General features: G+C 42.7%; 1 protein-coding gene and 1 long non-coding RNA gene across 2 annotated transcripts in view; one reads left to right on the top strand and one right to left on the bottom strand.

The window, feature by feature from the left end:
- The window catches only part of LOC147185933 (proton myo-inositol cotransporter-like), a 32478-nt gene that overhangs the window by 3943 nt on the left and 4648 nt on the right, over positions 1-23887 (bottom strand). The window contains exons 2-9 of the mRNA XM_086102700.1: positions 23004-23163; positions 21575-21783; positions 7478-7586; positions 3410-3573; positions 3098-3218; positions 548-673; positions 306-424; positions 1-153 (exon numbers count right to left, since the gene is read on the bottom strand). Of these exons, the coding sequence (XP_085958826.1) occupies positions 1-153; positions 306-424; positions 548-673; positions 3098-3218; positions 3410-3573; positions 7478-7586; positions 21575-21783; positions 23004-23163 (1161 nt within the window). The remainder of the gene's footprint in view (positions 154-305; positions 425-547; positions 674-3097; positions 3219-3409; positions 3574-7477; positions 7587-21574; positions 21784-23003; positions 23164-23887) is intronic.
- The window catches only part of LOC147185934 (uncharacterized), a 27947-nt gene continuing 4140 nt past the window's right edge, over positions 81-23887 (top strand). Inside the window, exons 1-3 of the long non-coding RNA XR_015099134.1 lie at positions 81-176; positions 492-601; positions 3426-3721. This is a non-coding gene — a long non-coding RNA (uncharacterized LOC147185934). The remainder of the gene's footprint in view (positions 177-491; positions 602-3425; positions 3722-23887) is intronic.

The following is a 23887-nucleotide window of genomic DNA, read 5'->3' on the forward strand; positions in this document are numbered from 1 at the left end:
CATAGTAGGTGAAGTACTGTGCCAAATGGAGGAAGGTGAGCGAGACCAGAACGTTGAAGGTCCAGTTGACTCCGGCTGCACACGCATTGCCCGTGCTCCTGGCCCACAGTGGGTAGATCTCAGAATTGATCGTCCACGGCATGGGACCCATTCCTTGAGTGAAGAAACATCTTACAGTGCGTCTGAAAACCATTCACTGCCCTTTTACTGCTACTTCCACATTTTTATGGGACAGCCGTATTCAGATGAAGCTGCAAAAAAAGAGCTGCGAGGTTAATGCGATTATATAATTCATTGTGTCTTACCTGGCGCGAAAGCAGCCAGGTAGAACAATAATCCGAGTAAGACGAGCCATGAGAAGGAGGTGGGGCAGTAGTTGTAGGCCCAGTAAGTGTGCTCTCTCATTTGGCTGGAATTAGAACACCTAGCAAGCACATTGATTGTATCTTTATATCGTATACATGAAGGAAACCCTCCCCCTCTTCCCACAGAGTGCTGCGTCTAAAACCCTTCCACACACCAGACACACCTTCATCCTGTGACTCACCTGCCCCACGCCGCCTGCTCAGTGGAGGCCCTATTGACCGGCACGCAGGAGGAGGTGAGCAGCGCCGAGCCGTTCTCGCGGTAGCAGAAGCCGCAGGCGGGGTCCAGAATGCAGGGCTCGCATAACCTGGATTGGCGGTGAAAATTTCCCCCAATCAGAAGAATATTGGTTCCATGAAACAACATACACACGCAGGCAGATAACAGAATAATAGGACTCAGTCATGTTTATCCTCTGTGAAGAGCTTATACTGTATTTCTGAAGAGGGAATTGTGACATTCTTCTCTGTGTAGTGAATTGACAAAAACTCTCAAATGTTGTCTTGATGTTTTTTTTATAAAGTAGAGAGCACTATATATAAAAATATGACCTTTTTGTAATTGTTTGCCACTGTATTAGTCACAATTTTTTTTTCAGCATTTTTCCGTCCTCTGATTGGCTGGACAGAGCCAGCCAGGTTTGACAAGCGAAACTTATCTGCGGCAATTAGCACATACATATTTGTACACCTAATCAGAATTGTTTTTGAGCACCAGCTGGAGTGGAGGGCGTGCCTCTCAAGCGGTGCACCTGCTTCTCCTTCACAATCAAGCCTGGCATTTTATTTAAGGACTGTCAAGTGTCCCAGACTTTGTTTGTCAAGAGATATTTTCTAGACGCCACAGTCATTTTTGTCGCTCTTGGTCCGATAGTTTATTGTAATGTAAGTATTTGGGTTTTCTTGCTAGTATTGGATGGTTTAAGTTTCGTGTCATTGGACTTTTGGCATTTCGTTATGTGTATTTTTCGGGATTAAAGATTACCTTGCCGATAGCATGTTCCCCCTCCATTTTGGCTTTTCCTGGTGCTGTGTTGCTAGCGCTTTCTGTGAGCACTTTGTAAATATTTTTTTGTACCGTCGTTGGTCTGAGTCGACATTTGTGGGATCCGATTACCATCTGGTTCGTTTATGGCTCATGTCTATCGATCTATCTCCTTCAATTTGATACGTATCTCGCTACACAGGGTGTGATACAAATCAAGGACAGCCCATTTTCAAACGGAATGATTTGATTTGATCCCCTGCCCTCAAATCTTTGAAATGAAAAACAAATTTCAGATTCCACATTGGTTTTCATTAAATCCTTGACACACATGCACATACATGCACATTCACGCAATTTCATAAAAATATGAGATGCCCTTTTTGTTGCAATTTATTCTCACTTAGGCATAAAATGAAGCCCCGCAGCAACAACGCTCTTTCATCAAGACAACAATCCCAACACCACTACCTAATGGACTCACTGCAACACGATCATACACACACACACACACACACACACACAGGCACGCACGCACGCATGCACGCGCGCGCACAGCCACAGATGAAGATGGCAACAAATTAAAGAGATGAGTGCTTTTAGAACACCGCTGCGGCTTCACTGACTTCACTTTGCTACAAACGGTTCGAGCCCACGCATTCGGGCAGTGACCACCGTACATGCGAGAGCAACAAGGGCGTCCAGTTCTTCCCCCATTGAATGACACACTTGAAAGGAGATTTGACTTGGAACCTCTTTGAAGCAAAACGGAAGAATTATACTGAGAGGGACGATTATTCAGCTTGAACAAGTTGACAGTCTGCGCTTTACAACTACCTGTATTTACTGTACTATAAGGTCCTTTGGATTATAAGGGCGCACCTTCAATGAATGGCCTATTTCAAAACGTTTTCATATGGAGGGCGTACTTCATTATAAAGCGCACAAAATATCATAATTGGTTGCGGTTGCGTTATGCATCCACTAGATGGAGCTACACTAAAGAGAATACAATACAGCTTTATTTATATAGAGCCCCGATTGCAGTTGTGTTAGGCATCCACTAGATAGAGCTACACTAAAGGGAATACAATATCGAACCTTCACAACCGCAGCAGCTGTAACAAAGCGCTTTCCAGAATATTTAAAATGCTACATCCAAGAAATCAGAATGTTGATCCATATGTTGCTCCCTCAGGATGTAGCATGAAGCATGACACAAAGTCCATAAAAATACAGGGTTGATTCCTTGGCATAAATACAAATGGCATTCCAAAACAATAAATAAAAGACAAAAGTCATGCAGACAATTGATACAACAAAAAGGCTCACATCCACAAAGGTCTGAATATCCTTAGAAGTCTTGCTTGTCTTCTTCTTCCGTCTTTTAGTCAATTGTTAACTATGCTTTGGTATTATCTTCTTTCATAATGGCTGCGCAGAGCTCACAAAGTAGTTGTCTGTTTGAATGTATGTTGGCGAATGCACATGTTAATTTGTGTCGGTCAGAACGCTTTTAGGTTACGATTGCTTCCTGCTAATCATCACCACTAGATGGCATCGGAATACGAACATGGAAACAACTCAATGGGGAATATAAAGATTCTGTGACACCATATACAAGGCGCATCGGATTATAGGGCGCACTGTCAGCTTTTGGGGAAATTGAACGCTTTTAGGCGCGCCTTATAGTGCGGAAAAATACGGTAATTTTGGCTCAGTAGTCCCTTTTTGTGCGTATACTCACCGATACTTGAGGCAAGTAGTGTTGGCCATGGAAGGGTCTAACGGGTGGAAGGTGACAGCAGGACTGTGCTGAGCCGACAGCAGGAAGCCCACTGCCAGCAAACACAAGCCGAGAAACGTGCCTGGGTTGGGGGCGGGGGTTGGGGGGGGGTGAAAGGTGTACGTTTCACTCAGGGGTGCACTCACTTTTGTTGCCGCTGGTTGAATGGTTGTGTGTTGAGTTGTTTTGAGACGACAAGTTGTACACTGACTACTTTCAGTGTTGTCACGTGAAAACACCGACTAAAATGTGGCCATTTTGTTTCCGTCTTACCCGCGATGCTGCCCAGGGTGAGCCTCCGCCGGCCCACTCTCTCCACCAGCCACACTCCCAGCAGAGTGAACAGGAAGTTGGTGAGGGTGGTGAGTCCCGCCAGCCAGATGGCCAGCCGATCATCCCGCACGCCCGACATCTGCAGGATGGTGGCGCTGTAGTACCTGCCAGCCACACAGAGAAGCAGAGCAGGAGGAAAAATTGGGAAAAACAAAGTCTGGAAGCACGGATATATACTCCTGCACGTTAATGCCAAATAAACCAAAACAGGCCCCAGGAGGCAAGAAGGAGACAGATGAGAGCGACAGACTGGTGAGTGAGAACCTTTTGTTTTTTTTCTCAATTGTGTGCTTATGAGGGCATATTGAATCTTATCTCGCGAAGTGACCTATTTTTTTCCCCCAAGTGTATGCACAATGCTGTGAAATATCAGCATGCAACCGCATATATATTCATATGTGTAAATACATATCTAACCTCTGGGTAGAGAACTGTACGTGAGGGTCCTAACAATGCAATTTCCTGGCCCTGATCGGGAGCCGGCAACATGAAAATTGCCATTAAAACTCCATATAACTGCAAGTGATTTCATTTACAAACTATATGGAAAGTGCGTGACTGATATTTCCCTCGGCGGTTGACAGGGACCAATTAGCTGTGCTTGTTTTATTTTTGGTCCAAATTCTGATAAATGGTCCAAAAAGGTTGCTTGTGGTACTGTATAACTAACAAGGCTGGGAAACGTCATTAAATTGAGTCAAAACCATCAAAATGTTTTTTGTTTTTTTGCCGGGGTGGCGGATTTTGTGAACAAAAAACATTTAGGAGGAATTTTAGCTAAACCAATGAAATATTGCAGTGGTCTCAAATGTGAGTTTAATTTGTTCTGTGACAAAGCTCAAAACTGGATTTACTTGTATAGCAAATCAATTTTCCCCTTTGAAATGCTTTGGAAAGCCATTAATCCGTTCCAGCCGGCCCAAAAAAGTGAGAAAAAAAAGGTAATAATAAACCAACCCTTTTTTTGCACCTGAGTCTTTGAGTATCTATCAAAACTGAGTCCTGATGAGAGAAAAACATATATATATTTTTTCAAAAATGTATTAAAAATAAACCAATGTCCTAACAAAAGTATTTTTCATATCGGTAAAGTGTGGCCTTGATTTTTGGTTGATTGGATAAACTTTATTGCCAAATGCACTGTATGTGTAACATACAGCACAGATTAAATTTCTTCCCTCTCAACATAAATATATTTCTAATTAAAAAAAAAAAGTTCTGGGTGTTGTACATCCAGGCTTATTCATCTTCACCGAATATTTGCATTTGTGTTCTGCACGTTTGAGCACATCGAATCTGAAACGTGCTGCTTCATTAAGGACATCTGCCCGCTGTGTATTAAGCAAATGAGAGCGTGGAGTGTGTGTGTGTGATTAGAGCGATGATAAGAACATTCCTCATTAAAACTGTCTATATTTGGCTTCAGAATGAAGAGGAGGAGGAGTTTTGGCGTGATTAGGCTTCTTGCAAATGAACATTAAAAAGAATGTGGTGAAATACCCTCTCCCAAAATCGAAAAAAATGTGAGTTCAAAACGCAACAAAAACTTTCAGATGTTCTGCCACATACACTGAAAAAAAGTAATTACATTTTTTTCTTGTTTTTGTTGAATTTAGTAAATTTTATTTCAATAAATGGTTACATGAAATAAAACCATCTGGATCAAGATACATTTTTAATGTGCCTATACACGATTTTATTTCCACTTGACAAAAATAAAATTGAGCACATTCTACAAAAACTATTTGGTGGCATGTTGGAAGCGACTTGGCACAGGCATGAAAGATGACAGCAGGGGAACATGAGTATTCCACATCTTGTCAGATAACAAAAAGCCCTTTATCCCCCCCACCATCCCCCCTAAAAAAATCTCATCTGGGTTTGAAAGGTTTTTTGGGGGGTTAAATTTTGTTAATTTTATTTTAAAAAATGGGTCTATGAAATAAAATCATATAAATCTAGATATATTTATAAGGAGCCAATACAAAATTATTTTATTTCCACTTGACAAAATAAAATTGAGCAAATTCAACAAAAACCTTTTGGTGGTGTGTTGGAAGCGACTTAGCATTGGTGTGAAAGATGACAGCAGGGGAACACAATTCTTCCACATATTGTCATATTTTTAAAAAAAAGCCCTTTATCCCCTTCCCCCCAAAATCTCTTCTGGGTTTGAAAGTTTTCTTTGTGTCAAATTTTGTCAATTTTATTTTGGCAAATGGTTACACGAAATAAAATCACCTGGATCAAGATACATTTTTAAGGAGCCAATACAAGCTTATTTTATTTCCACTTGACGAAATAAAATTGAGCAAATTCAACAAAAACTTTTTGGTGGTGTGAACGATGACAGCGGGGGAACACAATTGTTTTTTCACTCACAGAATTCCACATCAGATGAAACAAAAATGTCCATCCCCCTAAAAATCTCTTCTGTGAATTTTCCACAAAATTCACATGATGGCACACTTAATCGATTTTGTTTCCCCTTCGAGCCTCTGCACTCAATAGTTTATCTTGCAGGGCGACAGTGTCAAAATATTTGAAGTGCACCCCATGGCGGTGATACGTGGCAGAGTAAGGGTATATCCGTCTGCAGGGAAGAAAGTGAAGACCTCAGTTGGGAAGCTTGATAATAACCGACCACTGAGCACTGAGTTCACACGACCTCTCCTGACACCTCCCCTTGAATTTGGTGCACCTGACCCAGCCAATTAAAGGGAAAAAAATACAAGCCCTGAACAGAGTGCGCCAAAGCTGAGATCCGATAATGAAACCCAGAGGTGTTCTTTCAGAATTTTTTTTTTTTTTTGTCTTTTATAATCACACGCGTGACTACTCCGAGTCCAGAATGTTCACAAATACAAGATGCCCTTCACAGCAACTGATTCATGGTCTTCCATATGTGCTCATATATGGCTGGACAGAAATTGGTGAATAATTAAATGGTACATTACTAATAAAATTCAATAGAAGGAAATGAGTTATCGTGTGTGATCGCTTAGCTGTGATAAAATGATCTATCATACAGGATATATTTAGTCACATCCTTTTTTTTTTAATAGGGGTTTGTACATTACTTTAGTAGCCTACAGGGATCGGCGAAACATGCTTATTTAAAAACTGGCTTTACATTTATGATGAAAAATATGATTAAATATGAGAATGAATTTGTGAATCACTAATCGCAATTATTTTACATACACATTGAAAAATGAGCAGAACATTTGACGGCTTAACAATACTTTGTGCTTTACTATTTTGTTTACCTTTACAACAGAGAATAAAATCAGTAAAAATCTGCCCTTTTTTTATTTTTTATTTTCCCCCTTCAGATTTTTTGTCAGTTTTGGGAAAGGGACGTTTGAATGTCATTATCTCTGTCTTCCATTGTGATGTTTTTTTTTGTGGGGGGTTTTTTTGTTGCTGTTTTTAAGAGTTCATATCATCTGACTCATCGGTCAGGCCCCCAAAAATATAAATACGACTAAAATTCAGTTTATTTCTTTTGACGCAGACAGCGGTGACACTTTAGAACGCCTGCTGCGAAAAGAGGCGGAGCTTAAGCCCGGAGTTCTGCTGGTCACAATGAGAGTCAAGATGAAGATAAATGTATCTTCAAAGAGGTGCGCAGACAATTGACAGACTTTCAATGTTTCACTTCTCTTAACAGCAGCCTAAATTTTCCTCGGCTAGCCTGTCTGTCACATTCAGTTTCGCCAGTTCTCATTTTAGCCACATACACACACACATACGCACTTGTGTCGACAACATTCCACAATGTGAACTACACGTGTCGAAATGTATTTTTTTTAATAATAATATAGGATGAGCACGCACACACTTAACCTATTGCCTTTCCTCCGGCGGTTGCCAGGCAACAGCACACATCCCCAGATTGTTTACAGACCTTGGTAATATAGTTCATCTCGAAGGGGCGGCGAGACAGGCACAGACGGAAAGATAACAAGAACAAAACGGGAAAGGAGAAACTCTTTTGAAACTCACATGACTGTGTTGATTCCGGAGAGCTGTTGGAACATCTGGAGGCCGCAGCCCACCAGAAGTGCTCGCCGCGTTGGGGGGTAGGTCAGAATGCGCCAGATCACCGGGCCATCTGGAGACGTCAAAACAACACAAATTCAATTCAGCGAAAAGGAAACAAAGTGGGACTTATTGTCCATTTTTTTTCAAATCCTTAAATTACCATGGTAGATGGTTTACACGAGTGAATAGGGGTGTAATGAAAAACAATGATGCGAGTGCATCGAATCGAACCAAATTGTTCCACTATAAAATCAACCGTCCTTGAATCATAAACACTCCCCATGTATTGAATCATCTTTTATTGGAGAGATGCACCCCCCTCCCAAAAAAAAAAAAAAATTATAGATATAGCTATATCTCCGCACGGTGGTTGAATGGTTAGGACATCCGCTTCACAGTGCAGAGGTGCAGCACTCGATTCCGGCGCCGCCCTCCCTGTGTGGAGTTTGTGTATTCTCCCCGTGCCTGCGTGGGTTTTCTGGGAGTGGGTTTGTACTCTGGTTTTCTCTTACATCCCCAACTCATGAATGGAGCCCTCTAAATTGTCCCTGGGGGGGAGTGAGTGGGGGACAGAGAGAGGGAGGGGGGGGGGATCCTTGCTCTAACATGGTTCACCTTTCACATCTTTGGTGTTTTCTTTTTTTTTTTTGTTGAAAGGAAAGGGTTTTTTTATTTTTTATTTTTTAATGTGCTATGTGTTTTGTGTCCTGATTGGCGAAAGGACTTGTTGACAAATGTCAACAGTCTCCTTGCCTTTGTCTCTGTACCGCTTGCCAAATTTACGTTTGAAACAAAAAAAACGTTTTTTTGACCTTTGGTTTCATTCTATAGTTCAGTAGAATATTATTTGATATTTGCCACTGAGGCTGTCATGGCACACTCGCCTAAAATGCGTGTAGGGCAGCGTAGGATCGGTTCTCAATGAACGTGGGTGTGTATGGTTATTCGTCTCTGTATGTGCCCTGTGACTAACCGGCCACCAGTTCAAGGGGGCGAATCGCCTTTCACCTAAGTCAGCTGGGACAGGCTCCAGCAATATGATATTCAGATATATAGATATGGTCTGTAATTCTAAAGCTGCTGCAGCACGACAAGAAATAAACCAAAAATCCCAATTAAAGCAATTCCCAGTACATTGAGCCCAGTGAATAATTGGTGAGCACTGTTCAAAGATGATAATACACAAAAGATCGTACGTTTGGCTCACTGAGCTGTCCGCGGCACTGATTGCTCTCCACCCGAGCCGCTTTTCGTCTTTTTTTTGTCCGGCTGCACTTTTATCCAAAGCCTGCATTGGCCTTGCCGCCTCTCAGCTTGATCTCCAGCCAGCATGCCGACAAGCAGTTTCCTCTGGGACCCCCCCCCCCCCCCCCCCTGAGTCTTTATAGGATGAGAAAGCAATTGGACAAGCATGGCGGATAGACGAAGGCGAGGTGTGGAGAATAAAGTTGCACGAACCCAATACGGACTCATGAGGGCTGCGCATGTGAAGCCATATATCCGCACGGCAATGGTGTCAAAAAGAGAGCAGCTGCGTGTAGGAGGAGCCTCTTGGGAGCAGACTCCTTTGGAAAAGAAAAGCCCCGGACTCACTCAATGACATTTACACACTTATCTGTGTCTTTGGGAATCATCGTCTTTGATTGCTTTTGGTTGAGAAATGCTGAAAGCAGCTTAATAGGCATTCAGACGGCGGGAGAAATGAGAAGCACTTTTCTCGGATGAACCCTATGGCCTCGTATAAAACGCTCGCTTTCACGCGTGCAGATTGATTTAGCACAGTGGTGGGCAAGCTACGGCCCGCGGGCCGAATCCGGCCCGTTGGTCTTTTTAATCCGGCCCGCCGAAGGTTGGTCCACAATTAAGGTTCGATGTGAATGATTGCATTAATTTCAATTGGACTTGTCATGACAGGCATTTCACCGCCAGGTGGCGCATTGACTTGAAGTTGCAGAACATGGGGGGGCGGGGCAATCTTTTCGACCACCTAGTACCTCTGTATCGCTCTACTTCTACTGGTCTGATCACAACCCATCTGCAGCGATGCACAGGCTAAAATAGGTCATCAACAACACTTTTGTCATTTAAAAAAAGTATATTAATACCGTACTTTCATGCTTTTGTTCTGTTGATGTTTGATATGGACTGTCAACAAATGCAGTTTTTTTTAATGTACCATAGCTCGTGCTTACCTGGCCCTTCTGTCAAATTTTAAAAGTCAATGCGGCCCCCGAGCCAAAAAGTTTGCCCACCCCTGATTTAGCATCTGTTAACTCACACTTAAAAGTGTACGCGCATAGTGATTTTTGTCATGATCCTGTTCTTGTGTGCCTCCAGCAGGTGGCAGAGGAGGGCTTTTCCTCCAGCGTGCACACCTGCTGCCAATGTGTTCATCCAGTTAGCCTTGAATTTAAGGACTTCCTAATCGCCAAGTCTCTGTTGGATTTAAATTAATGACCTTGTTTGCTGCTCATGCTCAAGTGTTGTTTTGGAGACCTCTCAATCTCGTCATTTTTGTTTTTGCGCTCGAGTTTCTCGCTTATAAGTATTGATATTATTTTGTCTTTTGAGCTCGCGCTTGTTTTGTTTCGCTGAAATTGGACTCTTGTCATTTCGTTTATATTCTCGGATTGACTATTATCTTGCCTTTACAAGCGCTTTTTTTGTTTTTTCCTGGCTCGGCGTGACCAGCGATTTTTGTTTCTACTTTGTCGGTGCACCGTTGTTCATAGATAAATATTTTTAATTACGTATTTTGTTTGTGTGTCTACGTTTGTGGGTTCTAATCGCCATTCAGTTCGTCCACGAATTGTCAGTTTGGTTCCTCCCACTGTGTTTAACTGTCCTCTCAACTCAACATAACCAATCTTGCTGCAACTGAGCCCTGAATAAAGGGGAAGTGAATTATGAACAGTTCCAAATACCAGTTAGCATTAGCACAAAACCTTATCTGCTGGGGGGAAAAAAATGTCAGAAAAAGCCCACTAGAACATCAGAGATGTATTTATGAGAGGCACCTTCGTGGCTGCCATTTAGTTTGCCCTAGTTATACTTTTGCCAACACTTTATTTGTTTACTTTTACTTCCCCTATGGAAAAGCTTATTTTAGGGCATACGTCAAATTAATTTGTTCAGTTAGTATGTTCATAATCTTTATTATTTCTAAACTGCTTGGATTGTTTTTTTTTTTCATAAACCATTTATGACAAATAAAATAAAGACTATCATTCATTTCAAACAAATTTTCCCAGGAGCAAACGACAAAATTCCTTACCATCACTGCTGTGATGTTTTTAAAGTTTCTCTACAATTGATGTTCGCTCCAGCTGGTAATTTCACCACAAATCTAATAAATGCCTTGAATTTTTTTTTTCCTAACATAGACTGGCACATTAAATTCATAAATCAGTGTGATTGCCCAATGGTCGTAGAAATATAATCAGAAAATGGTGTAAATATTTCCCATGAGCCTGTTATTGTATTTTTTTTTGGTGTGTGAAAATTTATTAATTTTTTTTTATTAATGCCGCACCACAATTTGAAGAAGCGCTCTGCCCGGCAGACGGCTGAAAAAGAGGAAGCGATGCTTTCATGGGGGCCGGGCCATTTCCTTTGGCGGTAACCTGGTGGAGTATGATCGCTTGATTTCCAGCGAAGCCCGACCGTTATCGGATTAGCCGCGGGGGAAATCAAGATTTATGCGCCTAGGTTCAACTATCCAGAGAGGGCCATCTCATGAAGGAGAGCTTCATTTACTCCCTTTATTGATCAAACACCCATGCTGCTTTTTTTTCAACCCCTAACAATGATGTAAACGAGCATGAGAAAGACATTAGAAATGCGCATAGACTGAAGTTGATGCACAAAGAGAGAGACACACATGTGGCTTCATTTCCTCACTGGAGCACCACCCTGCTGTAATTCAATCTGATGAGATATTGAAAGCGACTGGATGGCGGTGGTGGAAGGCGGGGGCGCGACCCAGCAAAGCCACATGCGTCGTGATTTAGTCTCACAGCGGTGAAATAATTGCCTGATGTCGAAACGCTCTCTAACTTGCATTTTTTACAATAATGCTTTGATGCATCTTCCCTCCGATACCTCAAATTACGAGACAGGTCGGCTTGTAATTTCCACAACAGTGCACATGACGGGGGCTGTGGAAACAGCCAAGCTAGCTTGATTTTGCTTACCGCGGTTTCTATCATAACTTCGTAACTGCCAATAACTTGACTCGACTTTCTCATTTGAATAACAGGACTGAGAGTGACAGGGGTGAGTTTGAAGCATAGAAATCAGCAAACACAGGAAACGTGGCTACATTGAATTTATGCTAACAGCATGTTGACACCAAGCACGTTGAAGTGAATGTGCAAGATATTGTCAGAAAATAAATAATGTCCACCCAAAATTTAGATGACAGTATTGACCTGAGATACGGGAGTGAGTTTTTAGCATCGAATTATCAAATACAGGAAATATAGTTACATACAGTAGCATTCATGCTAATAGCATGTTGACACTGAGCACATTGCAGTTAAACGGCCAAGCTAGCTTTACATTGCTTACCACGGTTTCTATCACAACTTAGTAACTGCCAATAACCTGACTCGACTTTCTCACTTGAATAACAGAACTGAGAGTGACAGGAGTGAGTTTTGAAGCATAGAAATCAGCAAACGCAGGGAACGTGGCTTCATTGAATTTATGCTAACAGCATGTTTACCAAGCACGATAAAGTGAATCTACAAGATATTTTGAGAAAATTAATAAATTACGTCCCCCCCAAATTTAGATGATATGATTGATCTGCGATACAGGAGTGAGTTGTTAGCATCGAATTATCATATGCAGGAAATAGAGCCACATACAGTAGGATTTATGCTAATAGCATGTCGACACCGAGCATATTCCAGTAAATCAACCCCCAAAAAATATCGAACATATACAGTGGTACCTCTACTTACGAAAGTAATTGGTGCTGGAAGAAATTTCTGAAACTACAAAATTTTAACCTACCGTAAATAAAAGTAGAGACACGTTTTCCATGTAAATGCCCTAACCTGTTCCAAGCCAACCCCAAATTCAGACATAAATGTTTTCTAAAGCATCAAAATATGTAACAAATACACGTTACAGATTAGATTATTGCACAATAAACGAGAGTTGTGCATAATGTAAAAAAAAAACAAAACAATGAATCGGGTAAAGAATAAAAATGGTCATTTTACTTTTAATTGTCTGGTGTTTTGTAAATAACTGATCCAAGGATGTTTGCTTTTGTCGGCTTTTAACAATCCTTCCAAAATGTCCAAGGCAAACATCAGCATCGTGAGCAATCGCCGGACTGGTGAAGACTTTTTCTGGGTGATTCACATTTACGTAAAACTATCAGAATGCCTCATGGCCCAAGGGACGATTGACGAGGACGTGGCATAGACACAGATCTATCAATTTATCTATCTACACACACAGACACATACAGTAGATGTCCCTCTTAGCCAATGGGATGCCAGGAAAATGCTAATGCCAATGGCAAAGCAGCTATAAGTATGTTGCGTTCAGGAAACTCGGAGCTGCGACTTGCAGCCTATACTGTATTTTTGCCTTTCGTATCTTGAAATTTATTTCGTAACGAGGCAATATTTTCCTGTTGAGGCGTTTCGTAACTTGAAAATTTCGTATGAAAAGATGTTCGTAAGTAGAGGTACCGCTGTGTATTTAAAAATCAATGGCAAAATATAATTTGGATTTAAGCCCCCCCTACTCATAGTTAAAAAATTATCACACGCATAGTAAAATAAATTACTTTTGGCCTTCTCATGGCCTGCAGAGAGAACACATGACCAAAGTGAAATTAATCTAAAACTGTACATTCACCACAACGCCCCCCCCAAAGCTCCCCACCCTCCTCCAATTATCCTTGGTCATTGCCTTCCAGCTTTCAGGAAACACCCCTCAACCCAAACCAATTAAAGAACCTGTTGAGAATAATAGGTCTTGTCGGATGCTTCCATTTGCTGCATGCTAATGTAGCCTAAAGCTGAAAGACGGCAGGTTCCCAAGAGCATGAGGGATGGCTGATTTTCATATTTAGAATGTTCGAGTGTGGTACGTTGGTAGCTGACGCATACCGATGTGCAATCACGGCACAGGAGGAACCTGAGCATCTGCCAGAAATCAAAGGAGGAAGCCTTAGCAGACAACCTGTCGCTCTCTTCAATTATTCCTTCCAATCTCCTCCAATGATTGTCTCAGAGCAGGATCACCTCCCCTCATACTTGGCCATATTCAAGAGCGGAGGGGTCAAGACTCAAGATGAATAGAAACTAGGAAGTAATTCCTGCTATTTAATTGGTTAAAAAATGTTTGCAATTGTAAATAGTTGGGGTACTGTATGAGGCTTGCCATGTACAGTGACCATCCACTACGCAATGCTACTTTTTAAAAAATCATGGGTGTGGGTAAAAATTCATTATTCCAGTCCGCAATTACAATTTCACATTCATGGCATCCATAAATCTTCCCATTAGAAGGCGTGTAAAGCGAGCTGGCTCAATATTCCTCCATCCATGAATGTCACCCCGACAGCCCAATAGGGAGGAATCATGACAGATCTGGCTTGTTCAATTATTCATGAGCTGCTTTGAGAACAGAGCAGGGAAGAGTCAAGTCTTGACTTTCTAGGCTGGCTGACTGACTGAGATTTTCAGGCTGGAAAAAGCGATCATGTCCCCGATGAACAACGTAACGAGGAAAAGGATAGTCACTTTTGAGCGGTTGCAGAAATAATATTTGTGGAGTACTTGTGCATGACTCCTGAGGCACGCCACACATAGAATGACCATTCAGCCTAACCCTTAACTTAATGGTGAATTGTCAAGTACAGCAGAAAACAAAATCCATGAGCCTAACCCTAAACTCAACCCACTTACACCTTTGACCAATTTTTCACGATTGACCGACGAAGCACGTGAGGTAATTTGTGACTGTCAGTTTTATTCATGAATTTTGGGTCGCTTATGGCAGTCTCAATTCTGCATTATATCAAATAGAATGAAAGTGACCCACCTAGAAGAATGGAATAGACTTTTGTCCATAACTAATGCATGTTAATTGGGTTTTTTGTAGTAAAATATAGTTTCCAGCATCTGCGATCTTTGTTGCGCGACACCATTTTGCTGTACAACAGAGAAATTTAAAACATGATTGAGCGCCTGACTCGCATTGCAAATTCTTGTGGGAGTATATTGAGAACCTTAAAACTTGAAACATAACAAAATGCTGAATTATTTTTCCAGTTCCGTAATCAGTGAGTCACTCCTGAAAATATGTTTTGATGAAAAGCAAGGTTTTTTTTTTTTTTATTACGGTCTTGTTGCATCAACGGTATTTGTAAATAAGACTGCGAGAAAGATCATCCCTAGCTAAAAAAAAATCTCTAAAGCCTGATGTGAAATCGCGAGGCAGCCTGTGCGAGGACCTATTTTAACCCTTTCATGCCCCCTGGCACCTCATAACATGGGAAGCTGTCCACTGGTGTAACCGCTGTCCCTGAAAGGGTTAAAAGCAACATGATTGGGCAACATCACCTTTTCAAAGAGCGTTGCTGGCTGGTGGAAGGATCTTAATTTTCATTTTTTTTAAATTTGAAATCCCCAGGATGACCTTCGTGGTGGCTTGAATGAGATCTGGATCGATGCCTTAGTCATGCGTCATTCCTTCCATTGTCTTTGCCTCTCTGGAGGATGAAGAGAAGTCACACTGTCATGTCCCTCTCCTTGATATTTATTCTTACAGAAATACTAGACGAAGCCGGTAAGGACACAGGGAGTAGCGATCTTAACTGACGATTTTGCACTTTTCTCTTTGCTTGTCTCCGGAGGGCTTGAGGAGGAGATCCTGCGTCACTGCTTGCAGGCAGGTGTGAACACAGACGTGCACCTGCTAGAATTGAATGCACACAGATTGTTGGCGATTTGCGCAGGGGTGGGGGTGAATCTTGGAGCTACTTTTCACGCAATTGGCCTTTTTTTTTTTTTCAACTCTGCTAAAACAATCACACGCTACTCAACAAGTCGTGAGCGCATCGATTTTGTACGACAATACAATAATGAACGCTGAGCAGCCAGAAGTGCTTGCTAATATGTAAAAGATCAATGCTGTTTTTCAACGATAATGAATAGGCAATTGATGCTGGGTAGCGCTGCACAAAAGATTCATCTGGAGCATTCAAATTTGGATCAGCGTGCCTGCACATAGAGGCCAATTACTCGAGTGAAGATGGAGATGATTCTGTCCTCGTCCTCTTCCTCAGCTATCTGAGTTATGCAGTCTCCTCTAATTTCCCAGTTGAGACCCTTTGTTTTCTCATCCTCTACCCCAGTGGTCCCCAACCCCCGGGGTGCAGAGCGTTATTTGGTGCCGGACCGCACAGAAAGACTAATTAACTTGCATTACTTCCGTTTTATTTATTTTGGAATCTGAAATGTTATTTATTTTGAAAAACTACCGCATTCTCTGTTAAATCCGTATACAGTATGTCACTCTTGACGCGGCGCTTTTCGGTCACGTGATAGGTTACCACGAAAATGAAACCCGAGAGCTAGCAAAATGAGTAAAAAAAAAAACCCCAAACGTCTTTGGAAAGTTCCTTTGGGAAGGGGAAAAAGCCCAGCCAGGAGACAGAAGAGGAGCCTACGACTTCCAAGAAAAAGAAGGCTACATTTAATAAGACAGTATCCGGAGTCCTACTTTAGCTCCGGATTTATCTCAACGGGAAATTCCCATGTACCAAGCCCACTCTGCATAACATGCGGCGATGGTGAGTCGTATTTTTCATGCACTGTGTATTTGCACTGTATCTTATTTTGAAGGCACGTTTAAACGTTACCATAGTGACCAGAGAGTGTTGCGGCCAGATCGGACATTCCTTGTGTCATGATTCGTGTTTATTATTATGTTACGAAAATATTGTCTCACATTAAACCAGTCCATGGGGCAAAAAAGGTTGAGGACCGCTGCTCTACCCTGCGTCCTAACCACTGTTGTGCAAACGTGAGTCGTCTTCGCAAATCGGATCGACTGGTTGCGTTCAAGTTCTATCCATCCATCCATGTTCCGAACCGCTTGATCCTCACTAGGGTCGCGGGGGGTGCCGGAGCCTATCCCAGCTGTCTTCGGGCAGTGGGCGGGGGACACCCTGAATCGGTTGCCAGCCAATCGCAGGGCACACAGAGACGAACAACCATCCACGCCCACACTCACACCTAGGGACAATTTCAGAGTGTTCAATCGGCCTGCCATGCATGTTTTTGGAATGTGGGAGGAAACCGGAGTACCCGGAGAAAACCCACGCAGGCCCGGGGAGAACATGTAAACTCCACACAGGGAGGCCGGAGCTGGAATTGAACCCGGTACCTCTGCACTGTGAAGTCGACGTGCTAACCACTGGACTACCGGGCCGCCCCGTTCAAGTTCTATTTAAAATAAATCAAGTCAGTTTGCGTCCGTCTATTTTGTTATCCCCGAAGTGAAGAGGCAACCATGGTCTCATTATGACTTCTTGTATGGATTTAAACAGGCTCAGGCCCCCTACGGTGGAGTTTCATAAAAATGCTCAAACAGCCTGAATTATTAATCGTCACCGAGAGAAATAGAAGCTGCAGCGGACAGAGGGAAAACTCAGTTATTGTATAACCATGTGGTAGTGTGTATGAAACGGGGCATTCAGAATCACGAAACATTTGTCAAACACACTTCTCGATACCAGCTACAATATTCCAAGTTGAAGCCATCAATATAACACAAACTATGATCTCTAAACAGTTTAACATAATTTCCAATGATGTTACACATCAAATAAAAAGTCTACAGAATCTTACAAAAAAGGACTCACTTGTAACTTCCACTAACAACCCAGGCTAAACTCCCTGGCAAACAAAGATCTTAGACCAGTTGGGATGCATCACTTGAACCACAGTTCCTTAATGCCAATTACGACTTTCCGATTAGCCACAGGGCTTTGGCGGCATGTTGTGGTATCTTAGCATTACAGGAGGAAATCAAAAATACGCAGCTACTCAAATCATTGCTTTGACGCCATTTGTGGCATCCTGGTGCCAAGCAACTATGTTGAAGTGAAAGAAGAACTTCATTAAGTCAGGCCATAGCCCAATCTAATCGACAAAAGCATTTCGGGAACATACAGTATATTTTTGTTTTAAACTTTTATTACAGGAAATGACAACCACTGTTACTCGCAAATGTGTTTTGATTGACTTGATTTTCATGTTCTGTCTTGGTTTCTTTTGTCCCATCTTGTCTTTCGGTTTTCATTTCCTGGTCTCATCAGCCCGTTCCTTGTGTCAGCCAATCAGCTTCAGCTTCAAGCTAGTTTTTGTATATATATATATTTTTTTGATTACGCCTGCTTTCTTGCATTTGGTTCCACTTTTACCTCTCCATCCACCACAAAAACCCACATTTTTCCGTCAAAGGCTTTCCTGACACATTCATGTAACCTTTATCGCCGAACTACACAACAAATAAAAGGACACAGTGTTCCCATCGGTCAATGTCCAGACATGCCCTTTTTTTTTTTTTTTTTTAAGACATACAGTCTATTTTCTTGGGAGTACATGTGAGTCAACACGGCGTTCCGATTGCAACAAACAGGCCCTGCCTCAGAAATCAATGAGTTACAGTGAACGATCAAGTTTCACACGAAGAATGACAACATAATGACTACTGAGAAGGCTCCCCCAGCCTCCTCCACAAACCTTTCAGTCATTCTCAATGACAATCCACCCACTTTGCTAAAGAAAATCAAGTGGCCACTCAGACCTTTATTTTTCTTCCCTCATTGCATCCTTTGGAAAGCAAAATAAAAAATCCTAAATGTCACCTAAATACACATCACATCCGCTTTGGATTCAAGATTCACGTCCTGTCTGAATAACTATTGGCAGGTCTGCCATTCCTGTGATGATAATTCCATCATTATCAGATTGTTGACCCAAGTGGCTTTTGCACCTCCATCAAAATCTTTAAATTTATGTATGTGTGTGTGTGTGCGCGTGCGTGTGTGTGTGTGTTGGAGGGAGTGGATCAAAAGGTGATATGCACTTTAATCGTTTGAGGTGAGAGGGAAGAGAAAAGGGATGCAGGGGAAAGTGTTGTTGCCATGGTAACGGGCATGTGGTGGGGCATGGCGAAAACATGCTTGCACGCACTTTACTTTTAGTAGGTGGCCAATCACATTGGAGAAGTTTAGGCTGAGTGTCTCAGGGTCAAAGGTTAATTGCGGGCTTTTGTGATGTGAAATGTTCTCTTCCTAGTCAAGATGTTTTAAACAATGGTGCGGCGCTAGCAGCGTTCGTGTTTCAATACGCTAAGAGCTAGTACGCAAGTGTTAAGATCGCACAATTCAGATTCAGGGCATTATAGACTTTAGTTATGTCAAGAAGTATTTTAAAGGGCCCCAAAGCACATTGAGGGAAGTATTAAAAAAAAAAAGAAGCAGGAAATTAAAGCAGCAAATTAGAGTCCCAAAATAGTTTGACGCTGGAATCAATGTACTTTGCAGTGTAATTGCTTTGCTTTAATGACGCCACGGTATTTGGCGGACAGCCGCAAGCACACACTAAACAAAAACAATACAAAGGCACGCTAAGTCCTTCCCAGTCTTTTTTTTTTCATTACAATAATGCAAATCACAGGCAGGGCTAAATGTATCACAAACAAACAACTCGCCAACCATCAATATCCTATTTAAACAGGAATCGTTCCGACACAGTTAACCGGTAGGACTCCACTTGATAATACTGATGGAAACTGCAGGAGATGCCGAAATGGAAAAAAAAAAGAACCAGCTGAGTACACAATGAGCCTGCCACTGTGTGTGTGTTTTCACACGAGCATGCGTGTGTGTGTGTGTGTGTGTAATGAAGGTTCCTCTTCACTGCAGGCCACGCGGCCCCAAGAGGATGTTTGGATGGCACTCCTGGCAGACACATGGTGTTCTCAGTTGTCAAGGTTGATAAGATATGGAATGAAAGTGATTCCCTCGCCTCTCTTCGGTGACTGGTCACAGCACCAGGGGCGATATATATATGTCTGTGTGTGTCTGCATGTGTGTCTGTGTATGTTAAGTAAAAAAATACTGCCGGATTACTGATCACTCTTCATTATTGTCAAGGCAGTCGGCCCACAATCATATGAGATATTGTTGAATGAATGCAAGAAGCAAAAACACTCAATGACTTAGATTCCACTGTCGTAACTTCACTCTGGGACTCATCAGACCCACATTTCCGATAAGCCGAAAAATCAGATGTCAACAAAGTCCCACTCGCCCTGATAATCACAAAAGCCAAGTAGCTAGCAACAACCACAAAAGGGTGTGAAATGTGGTGCCTTTTATGTTGTTTATTTTCTCTGGATGTGTCTCACAACCCCCTTCATACGGAAACTAAAATATTGTACACGTTTAGTGTTTGTAAGCCGGCTTTATTGCCTTTCCTGAGACATGTGAATAATTTTCCTAGGCAGAGTCGGCTGTCAGTGAGAGGGAACAGAAGAAAACACTTGGCAGGAACATGTGTTGTATGCATACGTACCGTAGAACATTTTCACTTTGGAGGCACACAGACCTCAAGTGGAACTGTTTTATCATGAACGTGTCACAATCTTGTACACAAAGTACTACCGAAAAAATACTTAGCTCTATAAGTACCACAATCATGACCAAAATTAGCCCTTTCATTCACCGTGTAACCTGATAACATGATGAGCCGTCCACTGTATTAACCACTGTCCCTGAAAGGGTTAAAACTTAACTCAACTGTATTTATAAAGCACTTTAAAACGACCACCACTGTATACAAAGTGCTGTACATGGAGAAAATATCATTTATACAACAATAAACAATAAATGAATAACAAAGACAGTAGAAAGCACAAAAACAGTAAAACTAAGTCATGCTGGGTCAAAAGCCAAATAATACAAATGAGTTTTGAGACGAGTTTTAAAGATGGGCAGCGAGGGGGGCTTCCCAAATGTTCAGTGGGAGGTCATTCCAAAGAGAGTGAACAGCAATGGAAAAGGCTCGAGCCCCTCTTAACCTCCACTTAGTTCTTGGTATTTCGAATTGTGTCTGGTCTGTAGACCTGAGCCAGCTGTGTAGGGATGGATGTAAGGTGGAGCGAGGCCATTTAAAGATTAGAAAACAAATAATATGATTTTAAAAAGAACTCTAAAATGTATAGGGAGCCAATGAAAGGATGCCAGAGTAGAGTTATGTGCGCCCTCTTATGAGTACCAGACAAAAGGCGAGCAGCAGCATTCTGGACCAACTGGAGACGCTTCATGGAGGATTGGTGACTCCGAAGCAAAGTGCATTGCAGTAATCCAGCTGGGATGTGACGAAGGCATGAATTACTGTTTCAAAGTGCTCATGAGTAAGGAGAGGTTTTACTTTAGCCAGCTGCCTAAGATGAAAGAAGCTGGACTTAACAAAGGCACCAATTTGCCAGCCCAATTTAAAATCACTGTCCAGTTTAAGACCCAAGTATGAGACTGTTGACTTAAGATAAGGAGCCAGGCCCAAGTCTACAGGATGGAATGTAGAAGGGCTACTGGGACAAAACACAGTCACTTCTGTCTTATTTTTCTTATTGAAATTCAAGACATTTTGTGCCATCCACGTCTTGGTTTCCTCCAGGCAGGATAAAAGTGGCTTTCATGAGAAGGCGTCTTTTTTTTCTCAGTGGGACATAGATCTGACAGTCATCTGCATAGCAGCGGAAGGAAAAAACATGTTTCCTTAAGATGAAACCCAATGGGAGCAGACACAGTGAGAACAGCAGAGGCCCCAGAATTGCGCCCTGTGGAACACCACATGACAATGGGGCAGTACAAGAAAGTTAAATACAACTAAATTGTACTCAGGTAGTGATTCTCTCGTGACACTAAAGGAAGCCCGTGTGTACCACACTTCCACTATATTTGAAAAAACACAACAGAATTATACTTGCGACCCCCACTCTCATGCTCACCTCCTCCACCGTCCTTCTCCTCCTCCTCGATGCTGTTCTTGATGCTGTCATACTCCTCGTCGATGTTCTGATTTCCTCGTATCTGGCTGAGAACGCGTCGGGCCTTCTGGGTTTGTCCGCGCTGGATCAGCCAGCGAGGGCTCTCGGGCAGGAAGAGGAAGCCCACAAACTGGAGAACGGCGGGTAGCACTGAAAGGCCCAGCATGTACCTGGCAGGCGGAAACAATATGTTCATAACCATTCTCCTGTAATTCCATGGTTTTGACAGGAAGCTTTTTAACTGAGGTCCGGCTATTCCTTGCAAGCAACGGGTGGCTCATTAAAATTAAACCCTGGGGGGAGAAATGTCAAGCCTTAATTTAGACCTCTCTGCTGAAAATTGCCTTCACATTTACTGCGATTTAATGCACATCACATACAGAATAATGTAAACTACTCCTAAAATGTGAGCAGTAATACGTGATTAGAACTTGCGCAGGTAAACATCGTAGGTATCAATAGGTAGCTACAACATGCTCCTTTTTGAGTTGCGTGCCTTGGACAATGCTAAGCTAATGTTTATTCTTTATTCCCTTTAATAGGACAGTCGCCCTCTGCCACGTAGGCATGTGAGCCTGCTCTAGTCGACCATATAATACTCGTGGCCCATTCTGGAACGAATAGACTTTGACAACTTTGAGTGGACCTGACAGTATTTTCTGTCTCTTAACCCTTTCAGGGACAACGGCTACTACAGTGGACAGGTTAAAATGTTATCAGGTTACAGGGTGCATGAAGGGGTTAAATACAAAGTCGGTTGGGTTTTGATCTGATGGATGTCGACACATTGGATGTCAAATCCAAACTACAGAACAGAACAGGCTTACCAATGCCCTAGCACGCACGCAAAGCAAATTCATTGAATGATCATCGTGAGAGGAAATTGCTGTTGAAATCTCTGCGTCCACTTGAATGCACCATCAGCGTTCAACATGTTCTGACAAAAAGACTGCTTGGAAATCCCAAAATTACTGCAGAGTGAAGTATAATAGGAGAGATGAGGAGAGCAAAGACTAATTGAAAGGGTCCGGCGACCGTGAAAATGAAAGTAGCAGACACGGCGCGCTGTCAGGAGTGCCTAAATTTCAACACAAAAAGGCTTTTCTTCTGCTGCTCAGGCAAAGGCATCAAGGAGAGCTGCACCTTTCATGCTCCTGCAGGAATCACGGCAACTGATTATTCAGGGGTGACTCTAATCGGCAAACATCAGGGCTGATGTGGCAAGTCACTGCAAATGTTCATGGTTGGCTCGTAGATATGTTGACATTTAAGTTTGAGCCCGAGTGAGATCTTCCGGCATTTGATATAATGAAGGAATCATATCATCTGTCATATGTGAAAGGCGTTGAGGGACCCCAGTTTGAGACGAGGTGTTCTGTGCTGTTCTGACCTCCATCCGTCACGCTGCACGTAGCTGAAGGCACCGTCCACCAAGCTGGCGGTGAACTGCCCGCCGGTGATGAAGAGGGTGTTCACCGTCACCAGCTGACCGCGGAGGTGCGGCGGCGACGCCTCGGCGATGTAGACGGGCACCGTCATCGAGGCGATGCCTGCCGAAGGGAGAAATAGTTCGCGAGGGTTAACAAACACACATCTGAACGTGTGGAGACTTTGTTTACAGCCGAGCAAAAAGAAACGCACACATTCTTTTTGAACGTTTCGTGACAGAGAAACCTTTCAATATAATAGTGCACGGAAGGCCATGCTGCTCTGTAAAGGTTAAAGCGGGAGTCTGCAAGGCAGAGTAAGATGAGCTCAGACTAAACCCTACTCTGTTTGTCCATCCTAAGGCCACTACTCAAACAAGAGTGTGGAGACAAGACCACCGTGTTCTCTAGCTTGTTCTTGATCAGTTCTATTAATAGCCTGCTTGCTATGCACCACCCCACCACCCTCCCAGCCATCAAATTCATCACAGTCACCATCCCCATCATCCCCAACCCTTCCCCTTCTTCCTCCCAACAACACTCTGCCCCGATGGCCTACGTGGCTACCTGTTGCTATGGCAACCCCGTCTCAGGAAATGAGGCAGGCCACCTCCAGTCGGGCACCGCATGGCGGCAGCTTTTGGGGATGACAAATCCAATAACAGAGCGAGAGGGAGTGAGAGAGAGAGAGAGCAGGAGGAGGATTTAACTTGTTTCCCTCCACAGGGGCCCACCAGAAGAGTTGTAATCTTTGCGTCGTCAAAAAAAAAACAAAAAAGATGAAGATTTTAAGACAGCTGTGAGGTTAGATAGCCGATAACCCTGATTCAAACAAGAGGTCTGAGTC

This window comes from Hippocampus guttulatus, chromosome 22 (genome assembly GCF_054856545.1).
Source record: "Hippocampus guttulatus isolate MCC_2025c chromosome 22, RoL_Hgut_1.0, whole genome shotgun sequence".
In the NCBI taxonomy this organism is placed as follows: domain Eukaryota; kingdom Metazoa; phylum Chordata; class Actinopteri; order Syngnathiformes; family Syngnathidae; genus Hippocampus; species Hippocampus guttulatus.